General features: G+C 36.7%; 1 protein-coding gene across 13 annotated transcripts in view; it reads right to left on the minus strand.

Annotated features, from left to right (window-relative positions):
- Window positions 1-16,644, minus strand: part of ATRX (ATRX chromatin remodeler) — a 312,128-nt gene that overhangs the window by 172,670 nt on the left and 122,814 nt on the right. For all 13 annotated transcript variants that reach the window (XM_074391843.1, XM_074391840.1, XM_003936850.4 and 10 more), the window contains 3 exons: window positions 16,263-16,356; window positions 10,203-10,305; window positions 8,508-8,738 (listed from right to left, as the gene is read on the minus strand). In XM_074391843.1, coding sequence (XP_074247944.1) covers window positions 8,508-8,738; window positions 10,203-10,305; window positions 16,263-16,356 — 428 coding nt within the window. The remainder of the gene's footprint in view (window positions 1-8,507; window positions 8,739-10,202; window positions 10,306-16,262; window positions 16,357-16,644) is intronic.

The raw sequence follows: 16,644 nt of genomic DNA on the forward strand, positions 1-16,644 counted from the left end.
TCACTTGAACCCAGGAGGTGGAGGTTGCAGTGAGCCAAGATTGCACAACTGTACTCTAGCCTGGGTGACAGAGCAAGCCTCTGTCTTAAAAAAAAAAAAAAAGACGTACCCCAAAACCTAAAATGCAATAAAAAAAAAATAATAAAAATAAAAAAAAAAGACAAGAAAAATGCCCAAATATTGAAAACATGAACACAATAAAAACAAAAATAGAAGGTATTTTTAAAAACTAAATGGAATTCCAAACGATGAAAATTATAATATACTGTAATTCACTAAGTGGGATTAATATCGTAAGAGTGCAGAAGAAAAGATCAACAAAACTGAAGAAAAATCAAGAGAAATTATAAAAAATGAAATAGAGGGGGGAAAGTAAGAAACTTGTGGAACAATATTAAAGAGCATAATGTGTAAGTCCCAAAGAGAAATATAACAGAAAAAAATTATTTGAAAAAAATAATGATGTGAACTTCTCAAATATTTGATGGAAGCTGGATATGGTAGCTCACATCTGTAATCCAAAATCTTTGGGAGGCCAACGTGTAAGGATCACTTCAGGCCACAAGTTTGAGGTCAGCCTGGGCAACATAGCAAGATCTTGTTTCTATAAAAAATTAAAAAGTTTGTAATAAGGCAAGCCTCTAGTCCTAGCTACTTGGGAAGCTGAGGCAAGAGTATCTCTTGAGCCCAGGAGTTTGAGGTTAACAGTGACCAACGATCATACCACTGCACTCCAGCCTGGGCAACAGAGTAAGACCCTGTCTGTAAAATAAGCCAACAAAAATTTGGTGTAACTATAAACTCAAAGATTCAACAACTTCAAGGATCCCAGAGCAGGATAAACACAAAGAAAATAAAAATCTCCAATTTCCAAAAGCGAGGCATTAACAGAAAATCTTAAAATCACTAAAAAATCCTTCAAAACTATCTTTTCAAGAAATAAAAGGTGGGCTGGGTGTGGTGGCTCACACCTATAATCTCAACACTTTTGGAGGCTGAGGCAGGTGGATCACAAGGTCAGGAGCTCAAGACCAGCTTGGCAAAGACAGTGAAACCCCATCTCTACAAAAAATACAAAAATTAGCTAGGCATGGTGGCGGGCACCTATAATTCCAGCTACTCGAGAAGCTGAGGCACAGAATCGCTTGAACCCGGGAGGCAGAGGTTGCAGTGAGCCAAGATTGTGCCACTGCACTCCAGCCTGGGTAACAGAATGAGACTCCATCTCAAAAAGAAAAAAAAGGGAAAGAAAAAAAAGGCACATGCAGAAGAGCAAAGGTGAAGGAAAAAGGAGAAAGATGACAAACAAAATGTCATAAAGAAGTAACATCTTTAAAGAGATTTTTTAAAGTATCAATTTAGAATTCTATACCCAGGAAAAACAACATTCAAAAATGAAGAGATTAGCTTGCACCTGTACTTCTAGCTATTCAGAAGGCTGAAGTGGGAAAACTGCTTGAGCCTAGGAATTCCAGGCTACAGTTATCATGCTACTCATGCTACTGCATCATTCCAGGCTGGGTGACAGAGACTGTCTCAAAAAAAAAAAAAAAAGGGGGGGGGGGGAATGTAGATATCAACAAAACAATAGACTAGGAAGTTTCAAGCTCTAGTTTCCACAGAGAAATATTTTATAAACAAGTAGAAACTTTCTGAACCAACTTTGTCAGAGTTCTGAAAAACAGTGAAAGGTGTACAGCAACCAAGCAAATGCTCAATCAAGAAAACAACATCTTAGCCAGGCATGTTGGTGAACACCTGTAGTACAAGCAACTAGGCCTAAACAGGAGGATCACTTGAGCCCAAGAATTTGAGGCTAGCCTGGGCAACATAGTAAGACCCTGTCTCTAAAATAACGAAAAAGAGAAGAAGCCATCTTCAATACAATAGGAATGTTTTACAGCATTCTTACTTGACCTTGCCACATCACCTACCAGAAAGTGATGGTTTTAGTCTCCAAGCAGCAGCACCCTGTTTCCCAGTATCCTCCCACAAACCAGAGGGAGCAAAGTAGATATTATTGTGTAAATTACTGTGTAAATGTGATCTAATCTATCTGAAGAATACTTGAAACACTGCAAAAGGCTCTCATTTTGCTTCACCTAACTCAGAGCTCTGGTGACAAAGACAGCAAGCACTGCTTAGAAAACAAAAACAACCGGCCGGGCGCGGTAGCTCAAGCCTGTAATCCCAGCACTTTGGGAGGCCGAGGCGGGTGGATCACGAGGTCGAGAGATCGAGACCATCCTGGTCAACATGGTGAAACCCCGTCTCTACTAAAAATATAAAAAATTAGCTGGGCATGGTGGCACGTGCCTGTAATCCCAGCTACTCAGGAGGCTGAGGCAGGAGAATTGCCTGAACCCAGGAGGCGGAGGTTGCGGTGAGCCGAGATCGCGCCATTGCACTCCAGCCTGGGTAACAAGAGCAAAACTCCGTCTCAAAAAAAAAAAAAAAAGAAAAAAAAAAGAAAACAAAAACAACCAATTGCAATGTGACTACAGATCCACAGAGGCCTGGGGCAAGGCATTACAAGGGAACATACACAAACCACCACCTAAGGCCCAGAGGAATAGCTGGAGATAATACAGCCAGGATGTCAAAAAATGTAATCATAAACATACATACAACAAACAACAGAGCACCAAGATAGATGAAGAAAGCACTGAAAGAACTAAAATGAGAAATATACATCAGTGTAGTGTAGGAAAACTAAAACAAAAAGGGAGAAACAGTTGGATACGTAAATAGCCCAATATCAGTAAATGCATAAAACAAGTAGACAAAGATCATTAAGGAACTATAGAACTCAATAACACTATAAACCAACTGGAGCTGAGCACAATGTTTCATGCCTGTAATTCTACCACTGGGAAGCCAAGGCAGGAGGATCACGTGAGGCCCGGAGTTCGAGACCAACCTAGGCAACACTGTGAGACCCTGCCTCTACAAAACCATTTAAAAAATTAGCTTGAGGGCCGGACACGGTGGCTCACGCCTGTAATCCCAGCAATTTGGGAGGCCGAGGAGGGTGGATCACGAGGTCAAGAGATGGAGACCATCTTGGCCAACATGGTGAAACCCCGTCTCTACTAAAAATACAAAAAAAATTAGCCGGACGTGGTGGCACATGCCTGTAATCCCAGCTACTTGGGAGGCTGAGACAGGAGAATTGTTTGAACCCAGGAGGCGGAGGTTGCGATGAGCCAAGAATGCACCATTGCACTCCAGCCTGGGCAACAAGAGCAAAACTCCGTCCCAAAAAAAAATAAAAATAAAAATAAATTAGCTTGGGTGGTGGCATGTACCTATACTTTCAGCTACTCAGGAGGCTAAGGCAGGAGGATCACTTGAGCCCAGGAGTTCAAGGCTACAGTGATCTATGATCACGCCACTGCACTCCAGCCTGAGCAACAGAGCAAGACATTGTGTCTTAAAAAAAAAAAAAAAAAAAAAAAAAAAAAAAGAACAAAATCAATTAGACCTAACAAATATATAAAGAATACTCCCCTCAACAATGGTAGACCACACATTTTCTCAAGTGCACATTCTCAAGGATAGACCATATGATCAGACTCAAAAAACCCTTAATAAATATAAAAATATGTGGAAATTAAGTAACATAATCTTAAATAACTGATCAAATAAGAAATCACAAGGGAAATCAGCAAATACTTTGAGATAAATGAAGTTAGAACACAAAATACAAAACCTATGAGATGTAGAGAAAACAGTACTAAGAAGAGGATTTACAGTGGCAAAGGCATGCATGGGAAAAGAAGAAAGATCACAATCAAGAACCTAACCTTACACCTTAAGGAACCAGAAAAGAGAGCACAAACTAAACCCTAGCTAGAGAATAAAAGGAAATAATACAGATTGGAGCAGGGACGATTAAAATGGTTGATGGATATACAGATAAAACAGATATGTAATAAAGCAAATACAGCAACATGTTAAGAAATGAAGAAGCTACATGGTAGGTACATTTGTGTTCATGTTTACAATTCTCTCCATATATTTACAAATTTCACAATAAAATTGGGGGGGGGGACAAAATAACTAGAAAAAAATGAGAAAAGATGCACTATGTATTATCAAAAACGAATGTACACAAGAGTTGTGCATTTCACAGTTAAGTAAATTTCCTTTTACATAAAAAGGAAGACACACAAATATTGAACTTTAGCTAATGATATTCACGCTAAAGCATTTGGGTTAAATGAAATTACATATGTAATTTACTAAGAAATGCATAAAAAGATGTACTGATGTATAGAGATTAGTACATAAATAGGAATATAATAAAGCAAATATAGTAAAATATTAATGAAAAAATCCAGAGAGTTTATGGGAAATCAATGAAATATTTTCAACCTGGCTATAGTATTAAAACTTTTCCTAAGATGGTGGAAAAGAAAGATGGTATCATTACATTATCATCCAATACAGCCAATTTCAGAGGAAGGAAAATTACCAGATAATACAGAGTTGCATTATATGTTACTAAAGGGGGAATTAACCAGAAAAATGTAATCCTAAATGTATATGTAGCTAACAAAACAACTTCCAGCAAATATGAAGCAAAATCTGAGAGACCTACAAGGAGAAAGAAATGAATTAACAATTACAGTTGGAGACCTCAACACTCCTCTAACTGGAGAGAATACCATTTAAAATATAGAAGAACCATCAATAAAATCTAATCAAAACGTATAGAATATGTCACCCAGTAACAGTAGAATATAAATATGGAACATCCACCAAGACAGACATATTCTAGCTCATAGAAAATTAGAAAAGATTCAGAGCAAAGCAAAAATGAACACAAAATACCAAAATTTATAAGATGTAGTCTTTAAACAGTATGCACACAGGCAAATTTTATACCTTTAAAAATGCATATGTTAAAGAAGATCCAAAATCCACCTTAAGTAGATAGAAAAAGAAAAGTCCAAAGAAAGATAAACACAGTAAAAATAAGAATTGAAATCAATGAAAGGGTCAAACAATATAAAAAAAAAATTAACAAAATCCAAAGCTGGTGTTTTTTAAAATATAGTAAAATTGCTATTTGCACAGATTAATCAAGGAAAAATGATAAAACACAAATTCCCAACAGAAACAAAAAATAAGATATCGTGACAGAACCTACCAAGTATAATGAAAGACTATAAACAAATTTATGCAAATAGTTTCACTACTTAAATAAAATGGAAAAATTCCTTAAGGACAAAATTTACCATAACAGACCTAAAGATAAAGAAAAGATCTAAATAGCTCTACATGTATTAAAGAAATGGAATGTGCCAGGTATGGTGGCTTATAGCTATAATCACAGCACTTTGGGAGGCTGTGGGGAGAGGACCACTTGAGGGCAGAAGGTCAAGACCAGCCTGGGTAGCATAATGAGACCCAATCTCTAAATTAAAAAATTAACCAGGTATGGTGGTGCATGCCTGTTGTCCCAGCCACTTGGGAAGCTGGGGCACGAGGATTGCTTGAGCCCAGGAGTTTGAGGCTGCAGTGAGCTATGATGGCACTACAGCACTCTAGCCTGAGAGAAAGAAGGAGACCCTATCTTTTAAAAAAAAAAAAAAGAAAGGCAAGAAATACCAGCAAATGCAATACAATATATGAAAGGAGCAATACAATATGATTAAGCAAGATTTATTCCAGGAATCCAAGACATTTTCTAGGTCACTCCACCAGATGCAATGAAAAGCATTTAAAGAAATTCACCATCTATTTATAATTTAAAAAGACAAATAAATGATTGGAAAGGAATTAGCAAAATAGTTTTTCTTTATAGAAAACACAAATGTATATATATAATCATAAAGAATTTATCAAAAAAGCTACAATAACAAGTAAATTTAGAGCTTAGGACACAAAGACATTATGCCAACATTACTTAAAACTATACTTACTATATGATACGGTTTGGCTGTGTCCCCACCCAAATCTCATCTTGAATTCCCCCATGTTGTGGGAGATATCCATTGGGAGGTAACTGAATCATGGAGGCAGGTCTTCCCTGCGCTGTTCTCGTGATAGTGAATAAGTCTCACAAAATCTATAGCTTTAAATAGGAGGGTTTCCCTGCACAAGTTCTTCTCTTGTCTGCCACAATGTGAGATGTGTCTTTAAACTTTCCATCATGATTGTGAGGCCTCCCCAAGCCACGTGGAACTGTAAGTCCAATAAATCTCTTTCTTTTATCATAAATTATTTTGTAAATTGCCCAGTATTTCTCAGCAGCATGAAATGAACTAATCCAATATGACATCAAAAACCATGAACTACTTGGGGATAATTTTTTTAAAATATGTACTAAACCTGTACAGTGAAAACAACAAAACATTCCTAAGAGAATTTTAAGAGAGGGTAAATAAATAGAGAGGTACACTATATTCATGTAATAGAAGACAAAACACTGTTAAGATGTCAATTCTGGCCACATTACAAGAAAGATTCAACAAAATTCCAATAGAAATTCAACAAGGAATTTTGTAAAAACCAACAACATAATGCTAAAATTTATATGGAAATGCAAGGAACTGAGAATACCCAAAAAGATTCTGCAAAAGTGGAACAAAGTTAGAAGAGCTGCACCACAAAAAAGGGACAACCAGATTTAAAGTACCTCTTAATAAGATTCAAAAGGAAGTACATATTACTGCCCATGAGTATGTCTACCAAAAAACGAACTGAATCTACATCTGAGCGGGACTCTAGATCCTATTACCAGTTTACAGGAAATATAGAAGCCAATGAAACTGTACCACAGGGATGCAAACAACAAAACTCAGAATATAGAAAATGTTACAAGAATAATCTGGTTTCAATAAACAAATGAACTATAAGAATGGGTAAAGAAAAAGAATGAACCAAAGAGAAACTAGATTAAAATTAGGCAAGAGATGTAGCATCCAAATACAATAGAATATGTAGATGAGCCTTGTTAAGATTCTGATTCACACCAACTTTTTCTTTTTTTTTTTTTGAGACAGAGTTTCTCTCTTGTCACCCAGGCTGGATTGCAATGATGGTGCGACCCCGGCTCACTGCAAGCTCTGTCTCCATGGTTCAAGTGATTTTCCTGTCTCAGCCTCCCAAGTAGCTGGGATTACAGGTACACACCACCATGCCTGGCTACGTTTTTTGTATTTTTAGTAGAGTTTCACCATTTGGCCAGGCTGTTCTCAAACACCTGACCTCAGGTGATCCACCCACCTAAGCCTCCCAAAGTGCTGGGATTGCAGGAGTGAGCCACCACACCCAGCCCATATCAACTATTTTTTAAAACTACTATGTGAGGCAATCAGAGAATTCAGTATTATAATGGTACTGTAGTAATTTTTAAAACAACATTATCTTTTAACAGTACATTCCCAACTATTTATAAACAGAATGATACGATTTCTGAGATTTGCTTTGAAATAATCTGAAGGAAAAAAAATAGATGAAATGGCCGGGGCAGTGGTACACCCTGTAATCCCAGCTACTCAGGAAACAAAGACAGGAAAATTACTTAAACCCAGGAGGCAGAGGTTGCAGTGAGCCAAGATCACGCCATTGCACTCCAGCCTGGGCAACAAGAACAAAACTCCATCTCAAAAAAAAAAAAAAAAAAAAGATAGATGAAACAAGCCTAGTCCTGTGTTAGTAACTGCTGAAACTGTGTTAATAGATCCAGGGAGAATTATTACACTATTCTCTCCACCTGTGAATCTGAAAATTTTTGTAACATAAAGTCCATTTTAAAAACTGAAATAGTTTATGGATTTAAGAAATAATTTGGAAACATTTCTCTACCCAAAATACAACATAACCATTTCGGTGATCATTCAAGAATCTCAATTCCTTCCATGTACTTAATTAAATTAATAAAGTTTGATGACTATTTTAAAAGTTGCACAGAACAGTGACAGCAGGAAAAATAAATTGCAACTAAAAATCTGTGGTTGAGGATGGGTATGGTAGCTCACACCTGTAATCTAAGCACTTTGGGAGGCCAAGGCGGATACATCACTTGAGGTCAGGAGTTCAAGACCAGCCTGGCCAAAATGGTGAAACCCCGACTCTACTAAAAAATACAAAAATTAGCTGGGCACGGTAGTGCACGCTTCTGGCCCAGCCACTCGGCAGGCTGAGGCACAAGAATCACATGACCCAGGAGGCAAAGGTTGCAGTGAGCTGAGAACGCACCACTGAGCTCCAGCCTCAGTAACAGAGCCAGACTCCGTCTAAAAAAAAAGAAAACTGTGGTAGATTACAACACTCTACTCTTAAAATGCTGAAATACATTGAAGTCATATATGAAATAAAATAATCACTAATAGAAATACATTAAGACTGGATGCATTGACTCATGCCTGTAATCCCAGCACTTTGGGAGTCTGGGGTGGGAGGATCACTTGAGCCCAGGAGTTCAAGGCCAGCCTGGGAAACATAGCAAGACCCTAAACCTACAAAAGAAAAAGAAGAAGAAAGAAATTAGTTACCTCTCTCAATTTTTCTCGCTCACGCTCCCTCTCAGCAATACGTTTTCGCCTCTCTTCCTCTTCCTTAAGAGCATTTTGTGTTTCTGTTCTCAGTTTATCATCTTTAAGAATCTTTCTAATTTTCTTTCTGCCTTTTCCAGGAGACTTGGAATCATCATTTTCATCTTCTTCTTCCTCCTCCTCCTCTTCTTCCTCCTCTTCTTTTTCCTCCTCTTCTTCCTCAGAATTACTCTATAGAATTTAAACAATTAGAGGTAAACAGAACAAAGTCATTTAATTTATCCATTTCATATTCCATTAATTAACATGCCAGGAAAAGGTAGGAAAAAAACATAATGAAAACCTTTAGAATTATATTTAGCAATAAAGAATAGTGTTATTTAAAAAACCAACTCTTCAATATCTATTAAAAAAACAAACAACTCAATTAAAAATTGGCTACAGACTAGAATAAACATTTCTCAAAAGATATAAGCACATGAAAAGATGTTGAATATCACCAGTCATCAGAAAAATACAAATAAAAACCACAATGAAATGCCACTTCCCACTCATTAGGATGTTTCTTGTTTAAAAAAAAAAAAAAAAAAAAAAAAAGAAGAAGAAGAAAGAAAGAAAAGAAAGGAAGTGTTGGCAAAGATGCAGACAAACTGGAACCTTGGTACACTTCTAACAGGAATGTCAAATGTTAAGACACTAGAGAGAAACAGTGTGGAGTTTTCCAAAAGATAAACATACAACTACTACATGATGTAGCAATTCCATTTTTCCATATATACCCACAATAATTAAAAGGAGGAACTCAAACAGATATGTATACACCCATATTCATAATAGTATTATTCATAATAGTATTATTCAAAATAGCCAAGATGTAGAAACAACCCGTATGTCCATCAATAGATGACGGGGTTAACAAAACGTGGCACACACATACAGTGGAATATTATTCACCTTAAAAAGGGAATGAAATTCTGATACATGCTACAACATGGATGAACCTAGAAAATATTAAGCCAATGAAATCAGCCAAATACAAAAAGACAAATATTGCATAATTCAACTTATTTACATGAGGTACTTAAAATATGCAAATTCATAGAGATATAAACGAAAATAGAGGTTACCAGGGGATGGGGGATAGAAGAGAAGGAAGTTTATGTTTAATGAGTAAACAGTTTCTGCCAGTGAATATAATTAAGGCCACTGAATTGTATACTTTAAAATATTTAAAAAGTTAATTTTCAAAAAAAAATAAATACTCTTCTGGAAAAGCATTGTGTTGACAGAATCAAACTTACTACAGACACCTTTTACTTTATGTAAGTCTGCTTATATACAAAAAACTCAAATCAGCTAATTTCATTACCAGAAGAAATTTATTCACATATAAGTCATCATTCAGGATAGTATTTTGTCTTCAGAAAAGAGAACATTAACATCACTACAAATATAAAATGATGAATCAGAATGGCTTAAAATTCCACTAAAAATTAAGATATAGAAAAAAACTGATAATGTCAAATTAATACTTTTACATATATATATTTTTTAACAAACAAATCCTTCCACAAGTATAAAATGTAAAGAAGGCAGCAGAATACAATGAATAAATGAAATTGAGCAGTAACAGCATAATTACTATAGTATACTATACCAGTTATAATCCAAGAATGTAGTAAATGTCATTATTACCTTGTTTTCACTGGATGAATCTTCTTGAACCTTAATACGTCGCCTTTTCTTTTTCTGTTTATAGCTCCGCTGATTTTCTTCTAACTCTGCTTTCTTTGCAGACCTGAAGAAAATTTAAAACACGAAATAAAATATTTCATGACAAATTTCCATCAACAAATTGTGTACCATTTTAAAACTGTTGTACCTCTGTATGCATTCCTAAAAACAAAGAGGAAAAACAGAAAAAAAAATCAATAGATTCAAAATAGATATTACAGCAGAAGCCTAACCCTTAATTTTAATCCAATCATCAACATTTTACAGTATCCTGAGGGGAGGTTTGTTATATGAGTAAGAAGATGCATGAAAGGACATTTAAGTCCTAAGACATTATTCTTCTAGTAAAAAATACGAACAGCAAATAGGCATATTAAAAAACATTCATCATCACTAAAAAAGGCAGATTACAAAAGCTGAATACTATTTTCTGCATAAGAAGAAATTTAAAATTCCTCTTCATAATAAGAAGAGATTTCTTTCTTCTCTTCATAAGAAGAAGAGATTTTTAAAAACAGCAACAACTTTTGGTGAGAAAAATATTTCTGGGCTTAGAAATTGGCACACAGAGCTACATTAATCCATAGAAAATAACCACTGTCAGTAAGGCTGTGGAGAAAGTGAAACCTTGTTTGTTAATAATGGAAGGTAGAGAGAGATCCAAGATGGCCGATTAGCAGCAGCTCAGGATTGCAGCTCCCAGGGAAGGCGCAGCGAGTGAGTGGACGCCAGACTTCCAGACGAATTTTTGTTGCCCACAGACCAGGAGATTCCCAGCGGAGGAGCCCCACGGGTCACCAGCACAACTCTTTTGGCGGGCGCGGCTGTTTTGCCAGCATCCCGGTGCGGCGGTTCTCATATGTGGGACTGGGTGCCCTTTTAGTTGGTGTTTGGAGCTCCGGGAAGGCAGTCACCCATTGAGCTGATTGAAAAGGGGACTGAAGCGGGGACCCAGACCAGGAGATTCCCAGGCAGAAAAGCACCACGAATCTCAGCGCTGCTGTTCCAGCTGGCAAGGTCGCCACACGGGAAATTGCATAGATCCCGGCGCCTTTTTGGTGGGCGACTGGGGCACCTGGGAGAGAATCGACCGTTCAATTAGGAAAAGAAAAAAAGGGGGCTCCAAGGCAGGGAGCCAGGTGATCTAGCTCGGCTGGTTCCACCCCCACGAGAAAAAAAAAGCAACTGGAAAAGCTGTCGGTTGAGAGTTTCACAGCGAGCACAGCTGAACCTGGGAAGGTCCAACTCTGTGGGGAAGGGGCATCCGCCGAAGGAAAACAAAGAAACAGAAATAACATCATTACCAACAAGCTGGACATCCACTCAGAGACCCAATCTGAAAGTCAGCAATTACAAAGACAACAAGTGGATAAACACACAAAGATGGGAAGAAACCAGCACAAAAAGGCTGAAAACATCCGAAATCAGAATGCTTCTCCTCCTTCAGGGTATCACAGCTCCTCATCAGCAAGGGAACAAGGCCTGATGAAGAATGAGTGTGATGAACTGATAGAATCAGGCTTCAGAAGGTGGATAATAAGACACTTCAGTGAGCTAAAAGAACATGTTTTAACCCAATGCAAAGAAACTAAGAACCTTGAAAAAAGGTTTGACGAAATGCTAATGAGAATAGACAATTTAGAGAGGAATATAAATGAATTAATGGAGCTGAAAAACACAGTACGAGAACCTCACGAAGTATGCACAAGTTTTAACAGTTGAATTGACCAAGCAGAAGAAAGGATATCAGAGGTCAAAGACCAACTCAATGAAATGAGAAGACAAGATTAGAGAAAAAAAAGGTAAAAAGGAATGAGCAAAGTCTCCAAGAAATATGGGACTATGGGAAAAGACCTAATCTATGTTTGATAGGTGTACCTGAATGTCACAAAGAGAATGAATCCAAGCTGGAAAATATTCTTCAGGATGTTATTCAGGAAAACTTCCCCAACCTAGCAAGGCAGGACAATATTCAACTCCAGGAAATACAGAGAACACCACAAAGATACTCCTCAAGAAGAGCAACCCTAAGGCACATAATCGTCAGATTCACCAGGGTTGAAATGAAAGAGAAAATGCTAAGGGCAGCCAGAGAGAAAGGTCGGGTTACCCACAAAGGGAAGCCTATCAGACTCACAGCAGATCTCTCAGCAGAAACCCTACAAGCCAGAAGAGAGTGGGGACCAATATTCAACATCCTTAAAGAAAAGAACTTTTAACCCAGAATTTCATATCCAGCCAAACTAAGCTTCATAAGTGAAGGAAAAATAAAATATTTTGTGAACAAGCAAATACTCAGAGATTTCATCACCACCAGGCATGCTTTACAAGAGCTTCTGAAAGAAGCACTACACATAGAAAGGAACAACCAGTATCAGCCATTCCAAAAATATACCAAACAGTATGCTGCATCCAGACCCATCTCACATGCAAGGATACACAAAGACTCAAAACAAAGGGATGAAGGAAGATTTACCAAATAAATGGAGAGCAAAATAAATAAATAAATAAATAAATAAATAAATAAAAATGAAAAGCAGGAGTTGCAATTCTCGCCTCTGATAAAATAGACTTTAAAGCAACAAAGATCAAAAGAGGCAAAGAAGGACATTACATAATGGTAAAAGGATCAATGCAACAAGAAGAGCTAATGATCCTAAATATATATGCACCCCATACAGGAGCACCCAGATACATAAGGCAAGTTCTTAATGACTTATAAAGAGACTTAGACTCCCACACAATAATAGTGGGAGACTTTAACATCACATTGTCAATATTAGACAGATCAACAAGACAGAAAATTAGCAAGGATATCCAGGACTTGAACTCAGACCTGGAACACATAAACTTAATAAACATTTACAGAACTCTCCACCCCAAATCCACAAAACATACATTTTTCTCAGTACCACATCACACCTACTCTAAAAGTGACTACATAATTGGAAGTAAATCACTCCTCAGTAACTGCATAGCATTTCACAGGTTTAAATGAAATATTGGTTGGCTGCTTGTTTGTTATTTTCCTCCCTTATTCCCTCCTGTCTCCATTGTTAAGCACAATTATTGGCATAAAAGAGGTTTTTAATACCCATTTTTAGACTGCATTCTAGTCTGGGCAATAAAGCAAGACTCCCGTTCTCTCTCCCTCTTTCTCTCCCTCTCTCTCTCTCTTTCATTCTTTTTCTTTCTCTTTCTTTTTTCCCCAAAAAAAAACTATGGTATACATCTTGCAAAAGTGGAACAGGATTATTAATACTGTGGTAGATAAGATGGTCTAAAATAGAGCCTCTATTTTATTTTCATCTTTGTTCTGTCTTAAGTCTGAAGTTTATGTTCCTTGAGGAAAATCTAGCCCATCATCAGCACTAGAGATCCCTGTTCTTTTTTAAGCAAATCTACTCACTCAGCGACCCCTTAGCATCCTCCACATGGAAGCCTCTGTGCTGGGGGTAACATTGTCACCTCAGATACACACATGTGATTGACTTCTCCACAGCATAATGCAAAGGAGGAGGGCTGGCAAACCCAGATGTCATTACTTCTGGGTGGCACACCTCTCCCTCTCTTTCAAAAGGGATTGTTTATTCTCTAAATCCCCACCACCCAGCACCAGCCTGGGCTGGGTTGAGGACAAATATCTTGCTCAGTATCCCACCAGCCTCCCAGCCTGTAGATTCACCCCTTGTCATTTTCTCACAGTGCTAACAACAATCTGAAGAGCTTAGGGTTAGCACTGATGCTTCTCATGGGGCTGCAACCTTCCTGCCCCTGTCCTCATAATCTCCTTGGTTTCTGCCCATCCTTCTTCCCACCTGGGATCTGCTGTGCTGGGCCAGCAGAGCCACTCTGGCTCCTTAAGGGCCTCCCCTTGTCCTCATGGCAAAAAAAAAAAAAAAAAAGGAAGGTAAAATGTTGCAGCTGCAATGGAAACATTATGGCAGTTCGTCAAAAAATTAAAAAGAGAATCACCACACAATTCCATTTCTGGGTATATAACCAAAGGAAATGAAAGCAGGAACTTGAAGAGATATTTATGTTCAAAGCAGCATTATTCACGATAGCCAAAAGGTTGCAACCCAAGTGTCCATCAACAGATAAATTGAAAAACAAAATATGGTATACAACAGAACATTATTAAGCCTTTAAGAGGAAGAAAATTCTGACAAATGTTGTAACATATATGAACCTGGAGCACATGCTGCTAAGTGAAATAAGCCAGTCATAAAAAGGCAAATACTGTATGATTCAATTTATATGAGGTTCCTAAAGTAGTGAAATTCATAGAGGCAGAAAACAGAATCGTGGTTGCCAGGGGAGAGGAAAAGGGGAATGGTTTAATGAATAACATTTCAATTTTGCAAGAGGAAAAGGTTTTGGAGATTGGTTCCAAAAAAAGTGAATATACTTAACACTACTAAGCCATACACTTAAAAATGGTTAAGATGAAAATAAAAATTCCCAGTAATACCATGAAAGAAAAAAAATGTTTAAGATGGTAAATGTTAGGCTATGTGCATTTTACCACTAATAAAAATAATCATTAAACCAGCCAAGCGTGGTGGCTCGCACCTTTTGGGAGGCCAAGATGGGCAGATCACCTGAGGTCAGCCTGGCTAACATGGTGAAACTTCGTTTCTACTAATACAAAAAAACTAGCCAGACATGGTGGCACACACTTGTAATACCAGCTACTTGGGAGGCTGAGGCAGGAGAATCGCTTAAACCCAGGAGACAGAGGTTGCCAAGACAGTGAGCCAAGATGGCGCCATTGCATTCTAGCTTGGGCAACAAGAGTGAAACTCCATCTCAAAATAAATAAATAACATTTAAAAAAAGAATGAAATATTGATATAGGCTACAACATGAATAAACCTTGAAAACATTATGCTAAGTGAAAAAAATCCATTCATAAAGGGATATGTATTTTATGGAATCTAGTCATGCAAAATGCTAGAACAGGCAAATCCATAGAGATAGAAAGTAGGTTTTAGTGTTTATTAGAATACGAGGGCATGGGGAATGGAAAACAATTGCTAATAAGTACAGGGTTTTTTTCTTTGGGTGATGGAAATGTTCAGAAATTATAGAGTGGTGATCGTTACACAATTTTGCAAATATTCTGAAGACCACTGTATTCCACACTATAACATGTTAAATTTCATATTACATCTTGGTTTAAAAAATAACTCTCATCATACCTTATCATTTTCATTTTATATTAACTTAAAGTATAATATATTGCTATACTCTAAGCAGAACCTGCTAAGTATTAACCTAAAAAAAACTCGGAATGTTTTAAAACTTACAAGTGCAGATAGACATCTCCGTAGACATACATACACAAACACACATTGTTCATTTGATAAACTATAGAAAGATGATGTTATTCTCGGAGAAATTTAAAAAGCATAGTAGTATTATCTAACATACCATCCTAAGAAAGAAGACAAATTTTAAATTACATGTAATCTAGATCAGTGACTGTTCATGTTTCAAGAACAAGCATATCATTATTACTGCAGTACTACTAAGACCAACAACTTATATATTGAGCACTTACTAACTGCCAGGTAAGTATTGTTATAAACCTTGCATATGTACTGTCTCATGTAGTGTCCACAATAATCAGTCAAGTATATTGTAATCCCCCACTTTAAATACGAGGAAACAAAAGCATAGAATATTTATACAAACAGAAATTAGTAAAGCCCAAAGTTAGACTGAGGCAGTTTTTCTATAAAGCCTCTACTATTACCTTACAATTTCCCCCAGAACAATAAAAAACTGCAGCCACAAGTGGTTTTGCAGACTAAAAATCTACCCAGGTTAGAATACATAATTCAATATTCATAAAATATGCTTAGATTCTTTTTAACCTATTAAGTATAACAATTAGTTTCAAAAAAATAATTATATATCACACTAACTTTACTGGTAACAGTAACCATACAAATCATTTGAAGGCATGGTCATTCAGATTAATTCCTAAAATTTTTTAAAAACCAATTATAATACCTTGTTCTGGGCCGCTGTTCATCTTCAGATTCACTAACTTCTTCACTAACTCCTGATTCCTGAAAATCAGAATCTTCTGAATCTTCACTGCTCACTTGAATTTAAAAAAAAATAAAATAAAATTATAAAATTATTAATTATTTTCCAACAGAAACCTAATTCACTTAATTTACCAAAGACTCCACATTAAAACAGAGCACTTTAAGAACATTAGTGGCAGTTTATATGTAGATGGATGATACATAATATAGAATATACCAGTTAACACTCTACATGGTATATATAAATAAAATTCAAATGTATTCCAGATGTAATTATAAAACTATGGTTGTACATTAAAATATAAGTATACAATTGTAATTGAATTGACAAAATAAGAATA

Source organism: Saimiri boliviensis, chromosome X (assembly GCF_048565385.1).
Source record: "Saimiri boliviensis isolate mSaiBol1 chromosome X, mSaiBol1.pri, whole genome shotgun sequence".
Lineage (NCBI taxonomy): Eukaryota > Metazoa > Chordata > Mammalia > Primates > Cebidae > Saimiri > Saimiri boliviensis.